The sequence below is a fragment of the Pipra filicauda genome, unplaced genomic scaffold, assembly GCF_003945595.2.
Source record: "Pipra filicauda isolate LSUMZ 115617 unplaced genomic scaffold, ASM394559v2 scaffold557_size342763_pilon, whole genome shotgun sequence".
Taxonomy (NCBI): Eukaryota; Metazoa; Chordata; class Aves; order Passeriformes; family Pipridae; genus Pipra; species Pipra filicauda.
This window is the reverse complement of record NW_024104706.1, coordinates 82,859-102,360: the sequence shown is the minus strand read 5'-3', so window position 1 is coordinate 102,360 and position 19,502 is coordinate 82,859. Positions and strand designations below refer to the sequence as shown.

Sequence of the window (19,502 nt, the reverse complement as noted above, 5' to 3'; positions counted from 1 at the left end):
GGGAGAGTCACAGGGTGTTTTTTGGACCATCCCTACTGCATACACAGCCCCCTGGGTTAAATTTGGGGTGTCTCAGGTACTCTCACCTCTGGTGTGTGGAGCTACCTAGCCCTGGAGGGACCCTTTAATTCACTTTATCCCTGGGGTGTGTGCGGATAGTTGCTTGGATCATAGGGATATGCTTTGTTTTGGTCTGTGAAATAATGTGTTGGCTTTGGGGAAATCGAGGTGGCTGTGCCAGGTCCCTGTCCAGGATGGGAAGGTCACCTCAGACCCTCAGTATTTGGCCTCTAGGGAAGGACAAGGCCTCTCCTTAGGGAGGTGTCCAAGCTCTAAACTTCACCATAATCCAGCAAATATTTATTTGCCCTGTTCCTGGCACTTTCCCTGTATTTCCCCCTCCTTTGCTCTGAGTGGTTGCCAGGCCAGGATGGTCTAAAGGACACCTCGGAATACAAGTATGGATGGTATGTGCCTTTCCACTTGGAGCTTTGCCCGTGCACTGGCTCTTACCGCAGGTTATTCGGCTTCCCCGGAGGAAGTATTTGTAGGTGACCGCTTTGGGACTGCAGTGTGAGGAAGCCAACTTCTTATAGCAGCAATTGTGGGCATGGCAGCACCTGAGAGCACAGAAGCCGTGGTCAAGTCAGGATGGGGGACAGTTGGGACAACCCTACATTGGTTGAACTTCAACGACGCGCATTGTTCCCATTGGCCACTGCTGCTAAAATGCTTTTAGAGAGGTTTTAAAGACGAGCAACAATTTTCTCATTGCTCTCTGCTCCCAGAAGCAGGGCAAGATTCCCCTCGCTGTACTCAGGGAGGTGGGGAGGGCTGGGACACCTGCTCTGCCTTTACCAGGTCCCAGCTTACCTGTCGGTGGCATCCAGGGGCTTTTTGGATCCCCCCCAAGCCGCAATAACAGCCGTAACCATTGTAAGACAGCAGAGATTTCCCGGTCTTGTGCTTAATCATTGCTCCAAACTGGAGCACGTTGCAGCTGGCGAGGGCCAGTCCTACAGCTGGAGAAGTTGTTTAGGAGCACTGGAAAAAGCAACCTCCCATCCTACCCTTCCACAGCAAAAATGAGCATTTTCACCCTTCCCATCTCCATGGACAGAACCCGTGAGCACCAGACTTTCCTGGAGGATGGGAGCTGGCAGGGGGTTACTCACAGAAGAGGAAAAGTAAGAAGAGCTTCATGTCTGGTAGTGGCAGCTCCAGGGTTTGGTGAACCTGACGTGCTGCCGGTCACACCTTTTATAGTCACTGTGTACCTTTGGCAAGGCCCCTCCTTTGGAGGGCAAATATTGACAATCTTCACCATATTGCTCTTGCTACGTGTGCAAGTCCCTTGGCACTGCTGGAGGTCCTAGCTGTGGGGTGCCTTATACTGCTGGAGCCCTTGGCAGGGGAGGGTTTGGTGGACTGGCATGAGTAGGGTAGACTGGGGTCAGCTCCATGCATGGCTCTGGGTATCTCAGCATCTCAGTGCCTCCCCGAGCAAAATGGGAGAACCTGAGGGAGAACAGGAACCACTTAGTGGAAGATGTCCCTGCCCATGGCAGGGGGTGGAATGAGATGAGCTTTAAAGTCCCTTCCAATTCAAACCATTCTGTGATCCCATGATTCACTTTCTTCCTGGATGCCTATATTAGTTTTTTGATGTCTTGGCTAGAAAACACCATTCTATGTCTTAGTGTTTCCATCCTGACTTAACTGGGCAGGGAAAAAAGGCAGCCAGTGCAAAGCATCCTCCACTTCTGACTTACCAGAGTGGGTGAGATGCAACAGTGGGAGCAAAGGAAGATCCTGTGGTCCTCCAGAATGGCTGTGGCTGGAGATAGGGCTGAGCCACATACGGTGGGGGTTTTTGGTAGTGGGGACTTCTGAGGTCCCAAATGCCCCTTGCACATGGGGGTGCTCTGTCCCTCTCCCTGTGTATGCTGGGCACTGTGTTTTGCTCTCAAAAAGATGAGCCCATGGCATGAGGTGTCTGGCTCACCTTTGTTTAGAAGCAAAAGAAGGCAAGTGGCAGCATAAGGGGAAAAAATGCAAGTTTAAGGGAAGGGGGAAAGAGAGAGGCTGGTTGTCGTTTGCTCTGAGAGAATCTCTAATTAAATAGATGATGCTGAACAATCATTTAGCAGACTTCTGTCAGATATTGCAGGTGCCCAGTGCTCTGTGCTGCTTTTTGGAGAACCCCAGCATGGGCAGGCAACTGAGGCAGGGGAGGAAATCCCCCCGTGGCTGGTAGGGAAACTGAGGCAGGGAACAGGGACTTGTGTGGGAATCAGAGAGGTGGTGAGAAAAGGGAACTCGGCTCAGCACCATCTGTTCCCCCTTCTGGCATGAGATGTTTGTCTCATCAGCTCTCCGGGCTAATTTAAGCAGACCCCTTGGACACCATTGAGTTAATGACCTGAACCAGGGGTTGCCATAATTCAGGATTTTCCGAGTCTACAACCAGTTTTATCACTGAGAAATAAGGTATTTTCTTATCAAACTGGCTGAGCCCCACGTGAAAGCCTCTTCACCCCAGCCCCTCTACCTGTGCCAGGTTTGCAGTATCCCTTCTCCAAATGGGAAATAAGCCCCAACAGGGTCAAATGCCTCCTGGAAGGATGTGGATTTTGTTTCACAGTACAAACCCACAACTTTTCCAACCCAATTTATTGCCATGTGTCTGACCCCACACATCAGCACTTGGAGCTCCGTATGAATGGATTTGTACAGCCAGACCTCCAAGCAGGAAAATACATGGATAGTTAAAATTCACCCAGAGTTTACAAAGGGAGAGTTTATCTTGGCCTGAAATCTGTCTGGGATGTCCTGTAGGTGAGGATTTGATCCTTGATTTGTGCCTTGCAAACAGCAGCTGCTGGGTGAAGGGCCGCCCACTCCTTCCTCATCTCCCCAGGATTACGTGGTGCTGGAGGAGGAAAAGGAGGGTGGAGGGGCCTGATTCCTGGGTGACAGCTGGTGGGAAGCATCACTGATGTAAGGGATATTGCCTGGCCCCATTGACTTCAGCTTTGGGGCAAGCCAGGGAGGGAATTCCAGCTGGACATCAGCCCCTGGGGAAATTGTGTTTTGTTGCTGTTTCTGTGGCTTTATTTCATTGCAGAGCCCCAAGGGGGTTTGGAGCACCGAGACCTCCTGGGGTCAACCCTGCAGGGCACAAAACATGCGCAGTGGGGAGGTTTTTTCCTAAGGGATGCGCTCAGAGTTGTTGCAGAATCGGGCCAAAACATTCTTTTCTGGTGAGAAGTCTGTTTTGCTCATCGCTGGTGTCAGGCAAGCTCCCGGCCACCCCGGCACAGGGTGTTCAGGGAATCTTAGAATATCCTGAGTTGGAAGGGACTCACAAGGATCATTGAACGCCAAGCCCTTCCACCCACTTCCACTTCTCCATCTCAGAAAAAAACTGGACATTTTCAGAGTCTGAAGGCTCGGGGCTAAGTGGGGCAGTTCAGAGGTGCGGCTGCACTTCGGTGGGAATTGTGTCACCTCTCAGGTGTAATTTTTTCCAGGTATTTCAACAGGAAACCTGTCTGAGAGGCGAGGGGTGGTCTCTGGGCTCAGCTGAGTCATGGCACACTGAGAACTGCTGCCTTGGGCTCTCTGTTTTTATTTGGAGCAACAGAAGGTGAAGCAAGAAGCGGAGAGAGCAGACAGGCTGTGGGGGAGCCGGAGCCAAGGGGAGACACTCCCGCTGGTTCCCTGTGCCCCTCACAGGGACGAGGGGCAGGTGTCCACTCCTCCCTTTTTTTGCTGTGCTGAAACATCGCGTCAGCGCTGCTCCCCCTCCTCAGATCCAGTGGACACTGACGCAACTTCACCGGAGGGTTGTTGTCCTCGTGCCAAAGCCAAAAAGCCCCGAGGAGGAGACTCGCCAGGGCTGGGAAGCGCTGCCGACCCCGTCCCTTCGTGGATCAGCCCGGAGGTGGTTTTGCAAAGGGAATTTTTTGCTTCAACACCTCCCGGCTCGTCCCCGGCACTTGATGCGGCGCCGGAGCAGCCTCTGGCCGCGCATCCGGCACAGCAGGGCCGCCCGCTCGCACCTGCAGGCACTTCTCTGGCACCACGTCCCCGACCCTGCAGGGACCGCACAGTACATCTGAGACCTTCATTTGGGCGTATCTCCCGGGGGCTGCCCAAAAAAGGACACCGCAAGAGAGGGAGATGGTCTGGAAAGGGGTATCCCAAGGCAAGGGGGTGAGGACTCACTGCAGGTGGAGATTCCTGCCTGGGGTGCTGAGAGGGGCTGGAAGGGTCCCACGGGGCACCGCCGAGCCGCCAGCTTGGCATAGCAACAGGCACGGAGCCGGCAGCACCTGCAGGGAGAAGGAATGTGGCACTGGCTGCTTCTGACCTACCTGACATAGGCTCTGCGAGCTGGGCAGGAAGAGCCACCAGCTTTGCATCCTCTGCTCTGAATTGCCCAGCAACTGCTCTTTCCAGCCCGTTCCCATGCCTCTTCTTCCCTGTGCAAGCCCTGCCCAGCATCCTGGCTTCAGGACCATCCCTCTCCACTGGTGCTATCCCATGAACCAGGCAGTTGTCGCTGGCACCACCCTACTGACTGCGGGGCTGGAATTAGGGGTGAGCACTGAGCTTTCCCTGCTTCCCAAAAACCTGTTCCCTTCCTGCTGCTGCCCAGTACTTGGTCTGCGCTTTGCAAAGCTTCGGGGTGGGCTGAGGGGGTTGTGCACAGCCCTGGGGTTACCCCAGGGCCAGCATTAGCCCTCTGAGGTCAGTGCTAGCCCTCTGGGGCAGCGTTGCCTGTACCGGTCCAATGAAGCCCTTGAGGTGCCCCATCCCGAGTAGCATCCGTGGGCAGTCAGATTTCCTACAGTGCTTCCCTCGAGTCCCGGTATGAAGGTACGTGGGTGCTTCCCATGAGCTGTGAACACACCTGGAGTGGCCAGAAAAAGTGATTTTTTTTGTAAGTTATATGCAGAAATGAGGCCTGGGGAACGAGGGAGGAGAGGAGGGAGTCCCCTTGAGGAGTGCACAGGAGTTTGGGGATGCACATTGGCACAGGGATGGGGCCTGGCTCCTGTCTGTGTGGGTCGGGGATGCACTTACTGCAGGCAAACAGCATTGTCAGCACCAGCAGGACCTTCATTTTCCTCTCACCTGGGCCTGGGAGGAAAAACAGAGGACAGGCTCAGCCAGGCAGCTTGGCTGGTGCTGCCATGCATACCTTCCTCTCTGAAATTGGGTCAAATCACCCTAAAATTTGGAATGAAGAAAGCAGCTGGGGCTCCTCACCTCTGTTTTGCTGCCTCTTGGCTGACAGCAAGTGGTTTCTGAGGCTGTTCCACCACCTGAGCATCCCCAACCTCCTGTCCCACCACTGAAGCATAGTCCTCATGTCCACTACCCCAGCAGTTCCCACCCCCTATCCCACCACCTAAGCATGTCCCACCACCTGTCCCACCATTCCAACATTCCCCACCTCCTGTCCCACCGCTTTTGACACTTCTCCCCCGTGGTCCAACGTCCCAACTGCATTTTTATCTGGGAACAATGACCCTTTTCCTACACTTTTCTTCCCTCCCAGCAGAAGGCAGCGTTCCCGATGTCCTCCCGACATCCCCCCCTATTTTTGTTTCCATGGCAGGGGGGTAGGGAGGGGGGACTTGCTCACCGGGGGATCTCCCTCGCTGTCAGTCCGTCCTCCCGAGGAAAGCCTGCCCTCCGTATCTGGCCTGCGGGCTCTGAACTGAAAGCGCCGAAATTACTCTGTCCGAAAAACACCAAGTGCTACGCCCCTTCCCTCACCGGCCAACCCCCCTCGCCCTGTGGGCTGCAACCCGGAGTGACGCAGAGACCGAGTTCTTGGAAAGTTTTGGGAAGATGTTGATTATTTACAGGGATTTCTCTCCCTACCCAGCAGCAGCTCTCAGAGGACGTTGTTTATTTTCACGTTACTTAAATTTACAGCAGTACAGGCAGGAATGCAGGGAGCTCCAAATTTCGACTCCTATCACCTGCACAGGTAATTGGGATAGAACTGGTAGCGTTTCCTGTAGCTCCTGACGTTTCTCTTCAGGCACAGTGCCAGGCTGCGGTCACACTCACAGGAGAGCTGAGCACACCAGGAGTCCTTTCCTGTGGGAAGAGGAGAGCCCAGGGTCAGACCTGGCTTTACGATGGGCTAACACCCCCTTTTCCCGGGTCCTACTCACTGCAGGAGGGGCTGCCGTGGTGCCCCTTGTAGTGGTAGCTCTGCTTCTTGGCGTCACAGTCATGGCTCAGGAGGCCGAGGTAGCAGGTATCGTGTAGCTGGCAGCACCTGCAGGGGAGATCAAAACTTTAGGGATTGGGCTTTTCCCTCCCTCACTCCTCACATTTGAAAATATTCAAGGATGTGTTCAGACAGGGGGGGGTTAGGTGGGTTCTCACCTGTCTGAGGCGTCCTTGGGCTGCCCCTTGCCCCCCAGGCCGCAGTAGCAGCCGTAGAAGGCATAGTGCAGCAAAGCGTTTTTCCCTGTCGCCTCCGTGATCATGTTGTGCAGCTGCAAGAGGCTCCCGTGGGCTGGGGACAAGCCTGGGGAGGGAAAATCAGGGGGTTCATGATGATTCCCAACCCCCTCGCAGCATCTCCATCCCTCCAGCCCCTGAACTGGCACCAGGGTGGTGATGTCTTAGAAATTATAAGACAGTGGAGAGGGAATTTGTTCCCAGCTTGGTGCAGGAGAGTTGTTGCATATTTGGGAGGGGTGGCGATGGGAAAAGGTGAAGAAATCACCAGCCTGGTTCTAATTTCCACAGATGTAACTGCCCAGGGAGCCGTGGGACTGGTGGGACTGAGGACACTTACGCCAAGCAAACAGCACAGAGAGGCCCAGGAGACAATTCATCCTTCTGACAGCCCTGGGAGAGGAAACCAAACCATTCCCTGTTATACCAAAACCAAACCATTCCCTGCTACCCTTCTTTCTTTCTCTCCTCATCTGGGAACAGAGATTCTCCCCCTCTCTATGGACTAGAGAAAATGAGGGCAGTGAAGATGCACCCATTGCTTCAGCACAAAGCACTGGGGAGGGAAAGTCATGGGGATCGGATGGTGCAGTGTTGGAAAAAAGCAAAATGAAGAGAAAGGGAGAAAAGTTGGAGGAATTATCAGCCCTCGAGGGCTGCACCCACTGCTCTTCCTCCAGGCCGGCATCTCAGGTAGCATCTCCTTTGCTCCTGCTTTCACAGCATGGATTTTGCTCCCATCTTACTTCTGGTTAAAGTAGAAAAGGGAGAGAAAGCATTCCTCCATCCCCACTTACCTTGGGAAAGCTGCTGCTGCCTTGCAATGCCCTGCAGCCAGCTGGGCTTGCTTTATATAGGGTTTGCTCCCATCTGTTTGGGGCTCCTTTGACTCAAATGTTGCTGATTGGGCTTTTCTGCAAAGGAGAAGGTACCATCCTTCCCCTTCACAGGAGTGTCAGAAATCCCCCCAGTGCCCCAGCTCTGTACCTCACACACGGGGGCTGGTGCTGGGTGGGATGAGGTGGCAAAGCATCGTCACTTCCAGCCTGAGGAGGAAGCTAACACGCCCTAATCCTGGTCAGAAATGCCTGAAGATCTTTTACTTTGTCTTTCCCAGCACCACGGAGCTGGGAAAGAACAACCCTGGTTCAGCCAAGGCAGGAATGAAGCAGGTTTGGGATTTTCAAGGGGGTTTTCAGTTTGGGAACTGACTCTCTGCAAAACTGGTTCAGGGTAAGTTGTCAGTTGTTTGGGGAAAGTCTGTGGGCAAACTGAAAGTATCTCTAAATGTGCAGTTCCTGGAGACATGAGGTCAGGCAGACACTGGATGATTAAACCCTCCCTCACTGTGAGAAAAAAATGAATCAAAATGAATGTTTTGTGGTGAGCAAATGCAACTTCCCTTATTTTATTCTGGATGATCTTCCCACACTCTCATTACAGCTCTTCTGCAGAAACTATTCAGTCACCAACTGCCCTCCTAAATTAGCATCCACCTAATTTATCTGGTCATGGTTTTGAAATCTTCCCTCCTCTGTGGATGGCTATTCTTTAGCCTTAATTTTCGTAGAATCCCATAATGGTTTGGGTTGGAAGGGACCTTAAAGCTTATCTCGTTCCATGGGCAGGGACACCTTCCACTATCCTAAGTTGCTCCACGTTGGGGTAGGCCTGTGAATTACAGCCCTATTGGGACCATGGAAGTATTGGGATGTTGGGCAGAGGGTGTGGCTGAGGTGTGGGATGCAAAAGTGCTCCCCAAACTCGGCAGCCACCATTGTAGTGCCTCAGTCTCAGTGGCCCTTACAGAAAAACACCACAGAATCAGTTTGCATTCCTTTTATTGTAGGTCTTTATTATCTTTGCTGGGAAGTGAAATCAAGGGAGGAGGAAGGGACAAAAAAGAGGACGTTGGTGGGTCTTTCTGAGAACTGGGGGGTCTCCATTCAAGACGTGTGCCCTTCCTCACGCTGAGCACCTCGCAGGGAGCCTCATGGGCTCTGCTTCTGCTCAGCCCCCACCCCAGGCTTTTCTTGCCACAGCAGTGGGGGAAACCAGACAAAATCTGGAGCTCTGTGTGCATATTCCCCTTCCTCAGCACTGGAGCTTGTCTCCTTGGCATTTCAGCTTGAAGTAGAAGCGGTAGGAATGACTGTACGAAGGCAGAGTGCTTGCGAAGCACAAGGCCACTGCCTTGTCACACAGGCAAGTCTCCCTCTCACACCAGCTCTGCTTGTTACCTGAGGGGTGGAAATACAGTGTCCTGTAGTGGCTTTTCTGGTGGGGTCCCCTCAGGATGCCTCCAGTGCCTGGAGCTTCCTGAGGGAAGTGGATGAAACAATGTGTCCCAGTGCTTGCTCTCTCTGACCTGTTGCATTCCTTGCAATGCCCATTTAATTATCAAACTTGGACAGGAATCAGGCTGGTTTCACCCCAGGGGTTGCCCTCCCGAGTGCCCTGCTCCGGGGATGGGGTGTCATGGGGAGCAGTGCTGGTCCCCCACCTCCATGGAACCCCTGTTCTATACTCACTGCAGGTGATGTGTCCGTCATCAGTGGCGAAGGTGTACGGGGTGATCAAGGGGCTGCACTTGCCCTCCCTCACCCTCCTGTAGCAGCAGTCGTGGGCTTGGCAGCACCTGTGGGGACACCACGTCAAACTGCGGCCCCCCAACCCTCCCTCACCACACCTGGAGGGTAAAGGAAGGTCCAGCCTCAAATTTAAGGTGACCAGGAGGAGGGGATGGTCAGGCAGCAGCAAGACATGGCTGGGGAATGGGGCGAACTCCCCAGAGCACAGGAGCTGCAAGGGAGGGGCTTTTTAGGGACTGCCCTTCACTGGGGGTGGTGAGTGGTGATGCTGTTCCAGATACTCACCGGTCGGTGGGATCCACGGGGGTCCCTCTGCCCCCGATGCCGCAGAAACACCCGTACCAGCTGTAGGAGAGCAGGGCACTCTTCCCTGTGGTCGACCTGATCATCCGCTCCAGCTCCAGGATGCTGGTGCCAGCTGGGAGCAGCCCTGTGGAGAGGCAGAGGGATGGGGCTTGTGCCGGTGCAGCGTGGGGAAGCTGGTGGTGTTCCCGACACCTCACGCCAGGCAGGGAATTAAATAAGTCTGGCATTGCTAGAAACACACATTCAGGAATTTGAACCATGAGGAGCCCTAACACCCCCCAAGGATTATAGAATCATAGAATTCCAGAATGGTTTGGGAGTGAAGGGACCTTAAAGCCCATCTCATTCCACCCCCTGCCATGGGCAGGGACACCTTCCACTAGACCAGGTTGCTCCAAGCCTCATCCAGCCTGGCCTTGAACACTTCCAGGGATGAGGCAGCCACAGCTTCTCTGGGCAACCTGTGCCAGGGCCTCACCACCTAAACAGGGAAAATGTCTGGCTTCTGCACCCCCTTGATTCAGTCGGGCAGAAGGTATTGCTCTCTGGTCAGGCAAACCCGCAAGCCATGCTGCAAACAACAATCCCCCATCACCAGGATCAGCCATGGGCTTGGCACAGGCAGGAAATGTTCCAGCAATCTCCAGGGCGCCATAAAATAAATATGGATCTGGGCATCCCAAAGCCTCCCTGTCACAAAGCCCTCCATGACTCCTGCAGTGCTACACGAAGTGTTGGAGTGAAACCACAAAATTTAAACAAAAACCTGAATTGTTCCCAAATCTTGAGGTTGGCAGGTGGATCCCGGTGTGTCCTGGGGACAGCGGGGCACTTACCACAAGCCAGGAGCACAGCAAGAAGGAGATTCCTCATCCTGGGGCTGCTCTGGAGAGGGAACAGCAAAGATGGGCGATGAACCAGGGGCAGGACAGGAACTCCCCCAGTGCCCACACCAAGGGCATGGAACCGGTTGGTTGGCAATGCCTCGTGGTGACATTCGTGTCACTATGGATTCACAGCCTTGTGAAGGCATCACCATGTCCCTATGACTCCTCATGGGGCCTTTAGCCTGGATTTGGGATGCAGCCCTTGTCACGGACATGGTGGCTGATCCTGCCTGGGGCTGATGAGGCAGCTCTCTATTCACAGCCTCCCCCCACCACCCCCTGAGCTGCCAGATGAGTAATAGGGCAATAAATTCCCACTCTCCTTACCCCTCCTGGACCTGCAGCTCTGATGCCACTGGCTCAGAGGGTTTGGTTTTTATAGCTGGCCAGGCCCACCCCCTCCTCTATCTGCGCTGTCATCCCAAGCTGGGCTCACCCGGAGCAGGGAGCATGTTCCCATCCTTCTCTTTCCCAAAAATCATTAGTTGCCCCAAGCGGTGAGCACCAACATTCCCTCCATCTGCTCATCACTGGGTGTGAGGCCATCTCCATACCTGCATGAAGCCAGTCAAGGCCTTCGCCATGGTTTTAAAATCTGTGGGATCTAGTGGCTGGAGTGATGGGATAAAAGTGATTTACATCGGGGCTGGCACCTTAGAGGTTGCTGAATCCTTGTTCCAGCTGCAGAGATGGCACTTTGGGCTCAGTGTTGTCTCAAGTGAAGTTTTGCCAATTCACACCTTGAAGCTTCAGAGGTGGTTTCTCTTGGCTCCTTCCTTGCAATTGTCCCCTCAGATCCATGGCTGCATCCAAATCCAGCCTCACTGAATCACAAGGGGAGGCGAAGGGAAGACAGCCAACACCACAAGTGCAATTCCTGGGTCTGCAGTTTTCCTGTCCTGCCCTCTGTGGTTTTCCTGTCTGCCCAGAGTGTGTGGGCAAGGGGTCTGAGAAATTAAATCACGAGCAGCAAAGGCTGGAAAAGCCATGGAAACCTGACTTGGAATGCTTGGGGTATACAGTTTATTTAATAACCATAACTCAAACATGATACAGAGAGAGGGGGGAGGCAGAAAACCAGAGGAGATAAGGAACAAAAGCTGCTGGTTTTCCCCTGAAACCGTGGGGCCAAGTGCAAACACAGACACAAATACAGGTATCTGGTGATATGCAGGGCTCCACCCTCAGGGATTAACCTGGGGAGGGGAATTCGGGGTTGAGAATTGTAAGGAAATGACTTAGGGGTCTGGAGTCAAGAAGAAAAAACTCTGTGGAATTTCTTGAGAAGCCACCAAAGCTGTCGCTGGAAGGGACGTCACCTCCTGACTGTTCTCCAAGGGGGCAGAGATGTCTGTCTTGGGGCTTTGCTTCCCTCTAACCCTTAATTTTCTGCTGCAAGTGGAATAAAAACCTGTCCAAGCCCATTAAGAATGGGGAGCAACACCTCACCCACCTCCTTACTCGGCATCTGCACAAGAAACCATCCCAAAATGCCACAGTGACAATCCGACAGCCAAACCCCTGCTTTCCTTACCTCACTTCTAAAACCAAGGCACTCTCTAGTAATTAATTGATCCCTTTCCCACCTCCTCCACAAACGCTTCCATTACAGAAGGATTCCCCAGGTGGTGTTCATTGGCTGTGCTATTTGTGTTTTAGCATTGCAAGTCCTCGGTTTTGGGGGAAAGACCTGAGTTTTTGCTGTAGAGTTTGGATAAACCTGCATGAAAAGCATAATCTGAGGGCCTAATTGAGAGCAGGAATCCTGTGGATTTGGGATCCACACATGGTTTTAACCAAATCCCTCATTTTAAGCCCTCTCTCTCTGCAGGGGGTCTCAGGAGAGTGACCAAATGAAGCTAAACCCTCTGTTTAATTAACCCACAGACTCAAGGGCTTAAAAAACCACCCATAGAAGTTATCATCCCCTTGGATCCGTGGAACTTTTCAGCCTTCTTAGGGAACAAAGAGAGTTGGGTATCACCCACACATCTGTTTGTTCAGGGCCTTACTGAAGTGTAAATGTGCTGGGTGCTTTGATCTGCAATGCTCCAGTTTTCCCAGCAATATTGCCAAATATCCTGGGCTGAGATGAGCTGATAGGAAACTATTTCTTTACTTATTTTGTTTCTTTTTAGTGCTTGGGTTTGCCTTGATCTTCCCCCCTCACAGGGTGGAGAACCCAAGTTTATGATGGATATTTATTGCTTGTTTCTTTGGTGCCATTGATGGCCATCTGTTGGTGGGAGAAGAAGGTGGTTAACTGGGAGTGGGTTTAAAAAGGGTTTAAAAAGGGATTAATGGGGAGAGAGGGAAATATCAGTGTTATGTGGGGTGTTCCCAGAAGGGAAACTGACTCAGGGATCATTTGTAGCCAGGGGAATCAGGACGACTCCCCCTCCCTCCCAGGATAAAGAAAGCTTAAAACTCCCCAAAAGCACAGTTTTAGGTCCCAGGAAGATCTTGTGTGTAAAGTCTAATTTTTTAATGGTGTTTTCATAATAAATTTTGGGGTTTATTTGTCTGGGTTTATTCTGCGGTCACTGAATAATGTCACAGGGGGTTAAACTCTGTCTTGTGCTCCACCTCTCCTCCCCCCCCCCCCCCCCCACTGCCTTTGCTCAGGACAGGCTGTAACACTTCATTTTTAAAATTTTAGAGTTAAACCCCGAAGATTTGAGTATTTAAGTGGGGTGGCAACATTGTGGTTTTGACTAGGGTGGGATGGGGGAATGAGACCTCCTATGTGAGGTAGAGGGACAACCTTGGTGCCATACTCACCTACGGGTGTGGAGCAGCTGTTTGGGAGGGACCCAGCTGTCACCCACCCTGCTCATCCTGCCTTGTGTCCCACAGGATGAGGCCTGCGGAACCTTCTCAAGGTGGTGAGGCTGTTCCTGTGCCACTGATGAGGCCTGAAGCCTCAACACATCCCTGCACAGTTTGCACAGGTATGTCCCTGCCATCTGCACCAGCGTGTCATGGCTGTCCCTGAGCCTGGTGATGTCCCCTGGGTCTGCCCTGGGGCATTCTGGCTGTCCCATCCCTGAATCCAGGGAATCCCAGCTATCCCAAGCCATGGTTCCATCTCTGTTCCACCCCTGTCCCCATCCCTCTCCCATCCCTGTTCTCACCCCTATTCCATCCCTATCCCATCCCTGTCCTCAGCTCTATCCCATCACTTTCCCATCCTTGTTTCCATCCCTATCCCATCCCTGTCCCCATCCCTATCCCCATTCCTATCCCATCCCTGTCCCGTCCCTGTTCCCATTCCTGTTCTCATCCCTATCCCATCTGTATCCCATCTGTAAGGTAAAACATACACAGGTATTCTTCCCAAGAACGCCAAGGCAGTGGAAGGTTTAAAAGAAAAGGATTCCTTTTTTTACGATGCGGTGCATTGGGCCCCCAGGGGAAAAAGGCACCTCCTGTTTTCCCCTTCGAGTTTTTATTATCTCCACTCCCCCCTCTCTCCCTGCTGGAATGCCAAGGCCTACGGCATCTGCTCTCTCCTCACATGTCGGAGAGCAAGCTTCTGGAATGCAGCGTGGGGGGAGAGAACAGCACTGTTTTGAGAAGTGGCAAGGGAACCTTTTCCTAAAGCGAAATAACTGACTCCTGGGTAACAAAGTCTTCGGCAAAAAAAGTTACTTACCCTACCCCATTCCTATCCCATCCCCATCTCACCCCATCCAATCCCTTTCCCCATCCTTGTCCTCATCCCTGTCCCACCCCATCCAATCCCTTTCCCCATCCCTGTTCTCATCCCTGTCCCACCCCATCCGATCCCTGTCCCATCCCTGTCCTATCCCTGTCCCATTCCTGTTCCCATCCCTGTCCCATCCCTATTCTATTCCCGGGGGGCGGTGCTGGGATCGGCGCGTTGCGGTGGGCGGGGCCTTGCGCGTGACAGGAAGTGGCGCGGTCTCCATGGCAACGGCGTCGGCCGGCGGGCGCGGGCGGGTCGGAACAGGTGAGAGACGGGATCGGGATAACGGGACCGGGATTGGGACTAGGATAAAGAGACCGGGATAAAGGGACCGAGTTCGGGGTTCGGGGCCGGGATTGGGATCAGGGTGAGGGATCGGGGTTGGCTGGGGGGCGGTGGAGCCGCGTTATAGTGCCCGGGTCTGTCTGCTCTCTTGCCGTGGGGGCCGGCAGTGGAACCGGGCTGTGGGCTCAGGCCTACTCCTGGTGCTGGGCTCAGCCTTAAGCCCAGCTGTGTGGCCCAGGCCTGGCTGTGGCACCGAGGGCTCTGCTGTGGGGCTGGGCTGGGCTGGGCTGGGCCAGCCCTCACCAGGACAAGACAGAACGGGCAGGAACTGATGCCCAGGAAGTTCCACCTGAACATGAGGAAGAACGTTTTTGCATGGCACAGGTTGCCCAGAGAGGGTTTGGAGTCTCCCTCACTGGAGACTTCCAGAACCGTCTGGACACAATCCAGTGCCATGTGCTCTGGGATGACCCTGCTGGAGCAGGGAGATGGGACTAGATGAGCCACTGTGGTCCCTTCCAGCCTCACCCATTCTGTTGTTCTGTGATGTAGGGCTGGGATTTGGAGTTGTCACCCTCCCAGGCCCTGGTGTCACTATTTTGGGGGCACCCGGCTGCAGGTTCCCATCCCAACTCCTCCCCAGGCACTGTATTTTAAGTGTCTCCCCTTGGTAAATCTTTGACATATACTGTGCTGCAGTGGTACAGGCCCTCACAGGAGGGTCCCACTATGGTTTCTCACAGGTTAGTTGTTTGAGGTTTTAGTTCTTGGAACTGGCAGTGTTACTGGTGATATCTGTAAGTGCTCCCCTGGGCTTGGGAGTCCTTCCTCAGTGCCTTGTTGCCTTGGAGTTTATTTGTTAGGAGCACTAAGGGGAAGGCACACACTCCCCTCCCTCCCACAAGCTCCTGGGAAACTGGGATGAGTCACCCGGGTGGGTGTCCCTGTCTGGCTCTGCTGGAGGCTAAGGAGGGACAGGTCTGTCCGCTGGGGCTGGGCAAGGGTGTGCTAGGACTCTGTCTTGCTGAGCGTTTCCATTTCACGGAGCTGGAGGAGAAATCGAGTGGTAAATAACACACTGCTGGCAAAGCACCACCAGGGCTGTTCCCTCTATTTGATTTAGAATAGAATCCCCAGATGCTTTGGGTTGGAAGGGACCTTAAAGCTCCTCCAGTCCTACCCCCTACCATGGGCAGGGACACCTTCCACTAGCCCAAGTTACTCCAAGCTCTGTCCAACCTGGCCTTGGACACTTCCAGGGATGGAGCAGCCACAGCTTCTCTCGGCAAGCTGTGCCAGGGTCTCACCACCCTCACAGGGAAGAATTTCTTCCCAATAACCCATCTAACCCTGCCCTCTGGCAGCGGGAAGCCATTTCCCCTTGTCCTGTCACTCCAGGACCTTGTAAATACTCTCTCTGTGTTTCTTGTCAGCTCCTTCAGCTAATGAAAGGCCACAATCAGGTCACCCTGAAGCCTTTTCTTCTCCAGGCTGAACAATCCCAATTCTCTCAGCCTTCCCCCATATCAGAGCTGCTCCATCCCTCTGATCCTCTTGGTGCCTCCTCTGGACTGGCTCCAGCAGCTCCACGTCCTTCCTGTGCTGGGCCCCCAGGGCTGGAGGCAGCTCTGCAGGGGGGTCTCACCTGAGGAGGCAGAGGGGCAGAATCCCCCCCTCCCTTGCTGCCCACACTGGGGGATCAGCCCAGGGCACAGAGGGTTTCTGGACTGTGAGCACACATGGACAGAGCATATTCAGCTTTTCATCCCCCAGCACCCCCAGGTCCTTCCCTGCAGGGCTGCTCTCCATCCCTTCTCCACCCAAGTGTGCCTTGGGATTGCCCTGACCCAGCTGTAAGATTTTGCACTTGGCTTTGTTGAACATTGTGAGGTTTGCACAGACCCTGCCCTGTGCTGGGGTGACAAACAGCAGCTGAGTCCCACTGTCATTTCTGGAGAATGCCAAGCAATCCAAGTTGATTTTCTTTTTCCCTTGATAAATGCTGCCATGCAAACCACAGGAATGGAAGGGGGGTGTATGACCCTGTGGCACTTCTCAAAGGGTTGTTGTGAAGTTGCGACCCGGCTGGCTGGGCTGTCACAAGGCCTGTCCTGGTACAGCCAAGCGCTCTGAGTGCAGCTTAACTTGGGGAACATGCAGCAGAACATGGCTTTATCTTTAGTGGAGGTTGCATCACAGTCACAGAATATCCTGAGCTGGAAGGGACCCACAAGGACCATCCAGTCCAACCCCTGGCCCTGCACAGGACACTCCAACAATCCCTCCATGTCCCTGAGAGTGTGGTACAAACGCTGCTGGAGCTCTGGCAGCCTTGGGGCTGTGCCCACTGCCCTGGGGAGCCTGTTCAGTGCACAACCACCCTCTGGAGGAAGAACCTTTTCCTGAGATCCAAGCTAACCCTCCCCTGACACAGCTCCAGCCATTCCCTTGGGTAAATCATTCTGTTAAGCAGCTTTTGGTCACAGAAGGGTTAGAATGAGTTTCTCTGTATTGAATCAGGGGTTTTCAACCTCAAGGATCTTCAGAGATGTTTAAAAAGCAAAGTGTAGTCAATCTTACCCCAAAATCCACAATGGGAACTCAGTCTGCCACTGCAGGAACAGAGAAAAGGCCAGGGCTGTGCTTTGAAGTTTACTCATCTCCCATTTGCACTGAGTTTCCAGCTTCAGAATTAAACAAAAAAATTGTCCTTTCCATCAAAAAACTTACTTTCAGTGGGGAAGGGCACAACTTCCTGATGCTCTGGGTCAAGTTTACACAACTCCTGACAAATCTAGCCCCTATAAATAACACGTCTCCCACTGCCCTTACTGCACCGCAGGACTGCCCACACAGTGACCCACTACATTTATTCTCTTTTTAGCTGACACACAGCACAGTGTGGGAGCCATAGGGAGATTAAACCCTCTAGAAGCTTCCTGGCCAGTTCCTGTAACTTTTCCCTCTGCTCGCAGCCTGCAGGTGCAATGGCCACAGTGGCTTTCCTGGACGCAGCACTAGCTCAGCTCTGCTTCCCTCCGAGCACAGCCACTCTCCTGTGGGCCAACACTGTCACCATGCACGTCACCAGGCCCAAATCTGCCAAGGGACGCAGAAGGCCAAGCTTCAGCCACCCTCAGGACGTGGAAGCCTGTCCATGCCAAGTGCCTTCTTCCCCACCGGCAGCCTCTCCTCGGGGATTAGCGAGCAGCCAGAGAGCACCACTCACAAAACTGGCGTTCCCACCCACTCAGGTGTCTCCTGAGGAAATCCCGGAGCTCCTGCAGCAAGTGCCTCTGAAGACCTCCTCTTCCCTGAACAAGTACCGGGTGCTCCCCTCCATCGGCTGGAAGGGCGTAGGGAGCAATGCCATGGAAGCGCTGGCTCAACAGACCGACCGGCTGGAAGTGAGTGAGGGGCAGAAGAACACTCTGAAATTCAGCAAAACTCTGTCTGGAGAACAGGGATCTGGCAGTACATTGTCAGGAAGCGATGTTCCCGCTGAGGAGAGCTCCCACATGCACTGTCCCCCTGAGAAGCGGGGAAGGAAAATGAGGCAGGAGAGCCCTTCCATGTCCCCTCTAAGCTTAGAAGAGCCCCACATGCTGCTCGCGGTCCGGTCTCCCTCTGGCCAGAGGTTTGAGCACCACTTCAAACCCTCTGACAGTCTCCTGACAGTCCTTGCCATGGCAGGACAGAAATTGTTGGCCAACTACCAACACTGCAGCATTGAAACGATGGAAGTGCCCCGGAGGAGCTTCTCTGACCTTACAAAGTCCCTCCACGAATGTGGGATCCTCCACAAGTCTGTGCTGTGCATTCGACAGGACAAGCAGCACGATGCAGCAGATCTTTAGGCACACGGAGATGGGTCGTTCTGCTGAGTGGGATGTGTTGCTTCTTCCAAAAAAAACTGAGTCCGATGTTTCCTGGGCCTACTCTTGCCATCTTTCACAAATTCCCATGAAGCAGTTATGGATGTTGAGAAATAGTATTTCAGGTGTATAAACCTGCATCATAAAGAGCAGCTTGTTTCACCTGTGCCATCACAAATTGCTTCCTGAGTGCCACCAACCTTCAGCCTTTTTGGTTTGTTGAAGTTGCTGATGTTCTTTTTTGAAAACTCAAGTTTCCAAGACCTCTCCTCTTGTCCTTTTCTCTGTTTTTGGAAGGTACTACTTCCCAGAGTGGATCTGGATGCACCTATTTGGGAAGGTAGAAACAGAACTGTTTTACCTGCAGGACTCAGTAGCTGATCATCATCCTAAACATCCAGAGACTGAAAAGGAGCTTAAACCCCTAAACCATCTGGAAATAAGAGTATTAACACATTAATGGGTTATTAGGAAGTATTAAATTGCAAGACTGATTGTAAAATACCTGTGAGGGCTCAGCTCTTTCTGGGTAACCTCAGTCCAGCTCTTTACTGTGACTAAATCACTTTTTTAAGAACATTCTTAAAAAATCTTCTCTCATTCAGCTTGTGTGGTCTGTAGGTAAGAACAGATGAATAATTAAGAAGGGATGTTACAAATAACTCCATTTAACACCTTAACACTGAAGTGAGTTAGTCCAAGAAGCAAAGTGTTGTTTTGGGAATTTTAAAATAAAAATGTATTAATGGGATGTGACTGAGGAATTGGCTCACACCATCTTTTACTAAACCATTATTAAAAGGCTGTTTGGCAGGTTTAGGTAACTACAATGTGCTTGTGCTAAAAAAAATATCTTCTAGTATCTAATGGAAATTCAAATAATTCAAAAATGGATCACTTACTACAGAGATGAGCGACTTTAAATGGTTTGAGGCAAACCCAGTTTATTATTTCAAACCTCAGTGTAACTGCCAAACCAGCCCAGCTCAGGAGCAGAAACACAACAGGAGCAGAAAGCTGATGCTGGTGCTGATCACAAGTGTAGTATCTGATGTTAAATAAGCGTTCAGGGTCCATGGCTTTATAGAACCAGTACCTGATGAAACAGTTACCTGCTGCTGTGGGTGATGGAATTGCACAGCAGCAATCCCAGATATTGAAACACACAGATGCCTTCAACTAAACCATAGCGGGGAGCAAAGTAGTTCAGGAAAAGGAATGATTTTCTATATTCCCTTCAGCATTAGGTGGCTAAATCCCTTGTTCTGACTGCTGTGTACTGTGTTACTTCACCATTTCAGAGTGTTTCCATCCTGTGATAGTACAGCCAATAAAACCTTTCAGGCTGAAACTTGAA

At 52.6% G+C, this 19,502-nt stretch overlaps 5 protein-coding genes across 10 annotated transcripts in view; 1 reads left to right on the top strand and 4 right to left on the bottom strand.

Annotated features, from left to right (window-relative positions):
- The window catches only part of LOC113994585 (acidic phospholipase A2 PLA-1), a 1,386-nt gene extending 183 nt beyond the window's left edge, over positions 1-1,203 (bottom strand). The window contains 4 exon segments of the mRNA XM_027733806.2: positions 514-620; positions 874-911; positions 913-1,022; positions 1,176-1,203. Coding sequence (XP_027589607.2) covers positions 514-620; positions 874-911; positions 913-1,022; positions 1,176-1,203 — 283 coding nt within the window.
- Positions 1-19,502, top strand: part of UBXN10 (UBX domain protein 10) — a 22,895-nt gene extending 3,393 nt beyond the window's left edge. The window contains exons 2-4 of one of the 2 annotated variants that reach the window (XM_039387360.1): positions 6,784-7,185; positions 13,133-13,227; positions 17,246-19,502. In XM_039387360.1, coding sequence (XP_039243294.1) covers positions 17,258-18,127 — 870 coding nt within the window. In that variant the 5' untranslated portion in view covers positions 6,784-7,185; positions 13,133-13,227; positions 17,246-17,257 and the 3' untranslated portion in view covers positions 18,128-19,502. Of the gene's footprint in view, positions 1-6,783; positions 7,186-13,132; positions 13,228-14,232; positions 14,250-17,245 lie in introns of those variants that run through there. The other variant, XM_027733796.2, reaches the window with a different exon arrangement.
- Positions 3,612-5,741, bottom strand: LOC113994584 (basic phospholipase A2 9-like). The gene is made up of 5 exons (XM_027733805.2): positions 5,657-5,741; positions 5,092-5,148; positions 4,792-4,918; positions 4,231-4,337; positions 3,612-4,098 (listed from the first exon to the last, which is right to left on the bottom strand). Exons 2-5 carry the CDS (start codon positions 5,129-5,131, stop codon positions 3,974-3,976), a joined length of 399 nt encoding a protein of 132 aa, XP_027589606.1. The 5' UTR covers positions 5,132-5,148; positions 5,657-5,741; the 3' UTR covers positions 3,612-3,973.
- On the bottom strand, positions 5,996-7,180 carry LOC113994581 (phospholipase A2 group V-like). The gene is made up of 4 exons (XM_039387367.1): positions 7,159-7,180; positions 6,415-6,559; positions 6,198-6,304; positions 5,996-6,120 (listed from the first exon to the last, which is right to left on the bottom strand). Exons 1-4 carry the CDS (start codon positions 7,178-7,180, stop codon positions 5,996-5,998), a joined length of 399 nt encoding a protein of 132 aa, XP_039243301.1.
- Positions 8,331-13,501, bottom strand: LOC113994583 (phospholipase A2, membrane associated-like). 5 transcript variants are annotated; one of them, XM_039387362.1, is made up of 6 exons: positions 13,058-13,501; positions 10,930-11,252; positions 10,226-10,274; positions 9,369-9,513; positions 9,024-9,130; positions 8,331-8,732 (listed from the first exon to the last, which is right to left on the bottom strand). In XM_039387362.1, the coding sequence occupies exons 3-6, from the start codon at positions 10,260-10,262 to the stop codon at positions 8,587-8,589; spliced, it is 435 nt and encodes a 144-aa protein (XP_039243296.1). In that variant the 5' UTR covers positions 10,263-10,274; positions 10,930-11,252; positions 13,058-13,501; the 3' UTR covers positions 8,331-8,586. The 5 variants fall into 5 exon arrangements, with proteins under 5 accessions (XP_039243296.1, XP_027589604.1, XP_027589603.1 ...); XM_027733803.2 differs by having other exon boundaries at positions 10,930-11,100; XM_027733802.2 differs by lacking the exon at positions 10,930-11,252.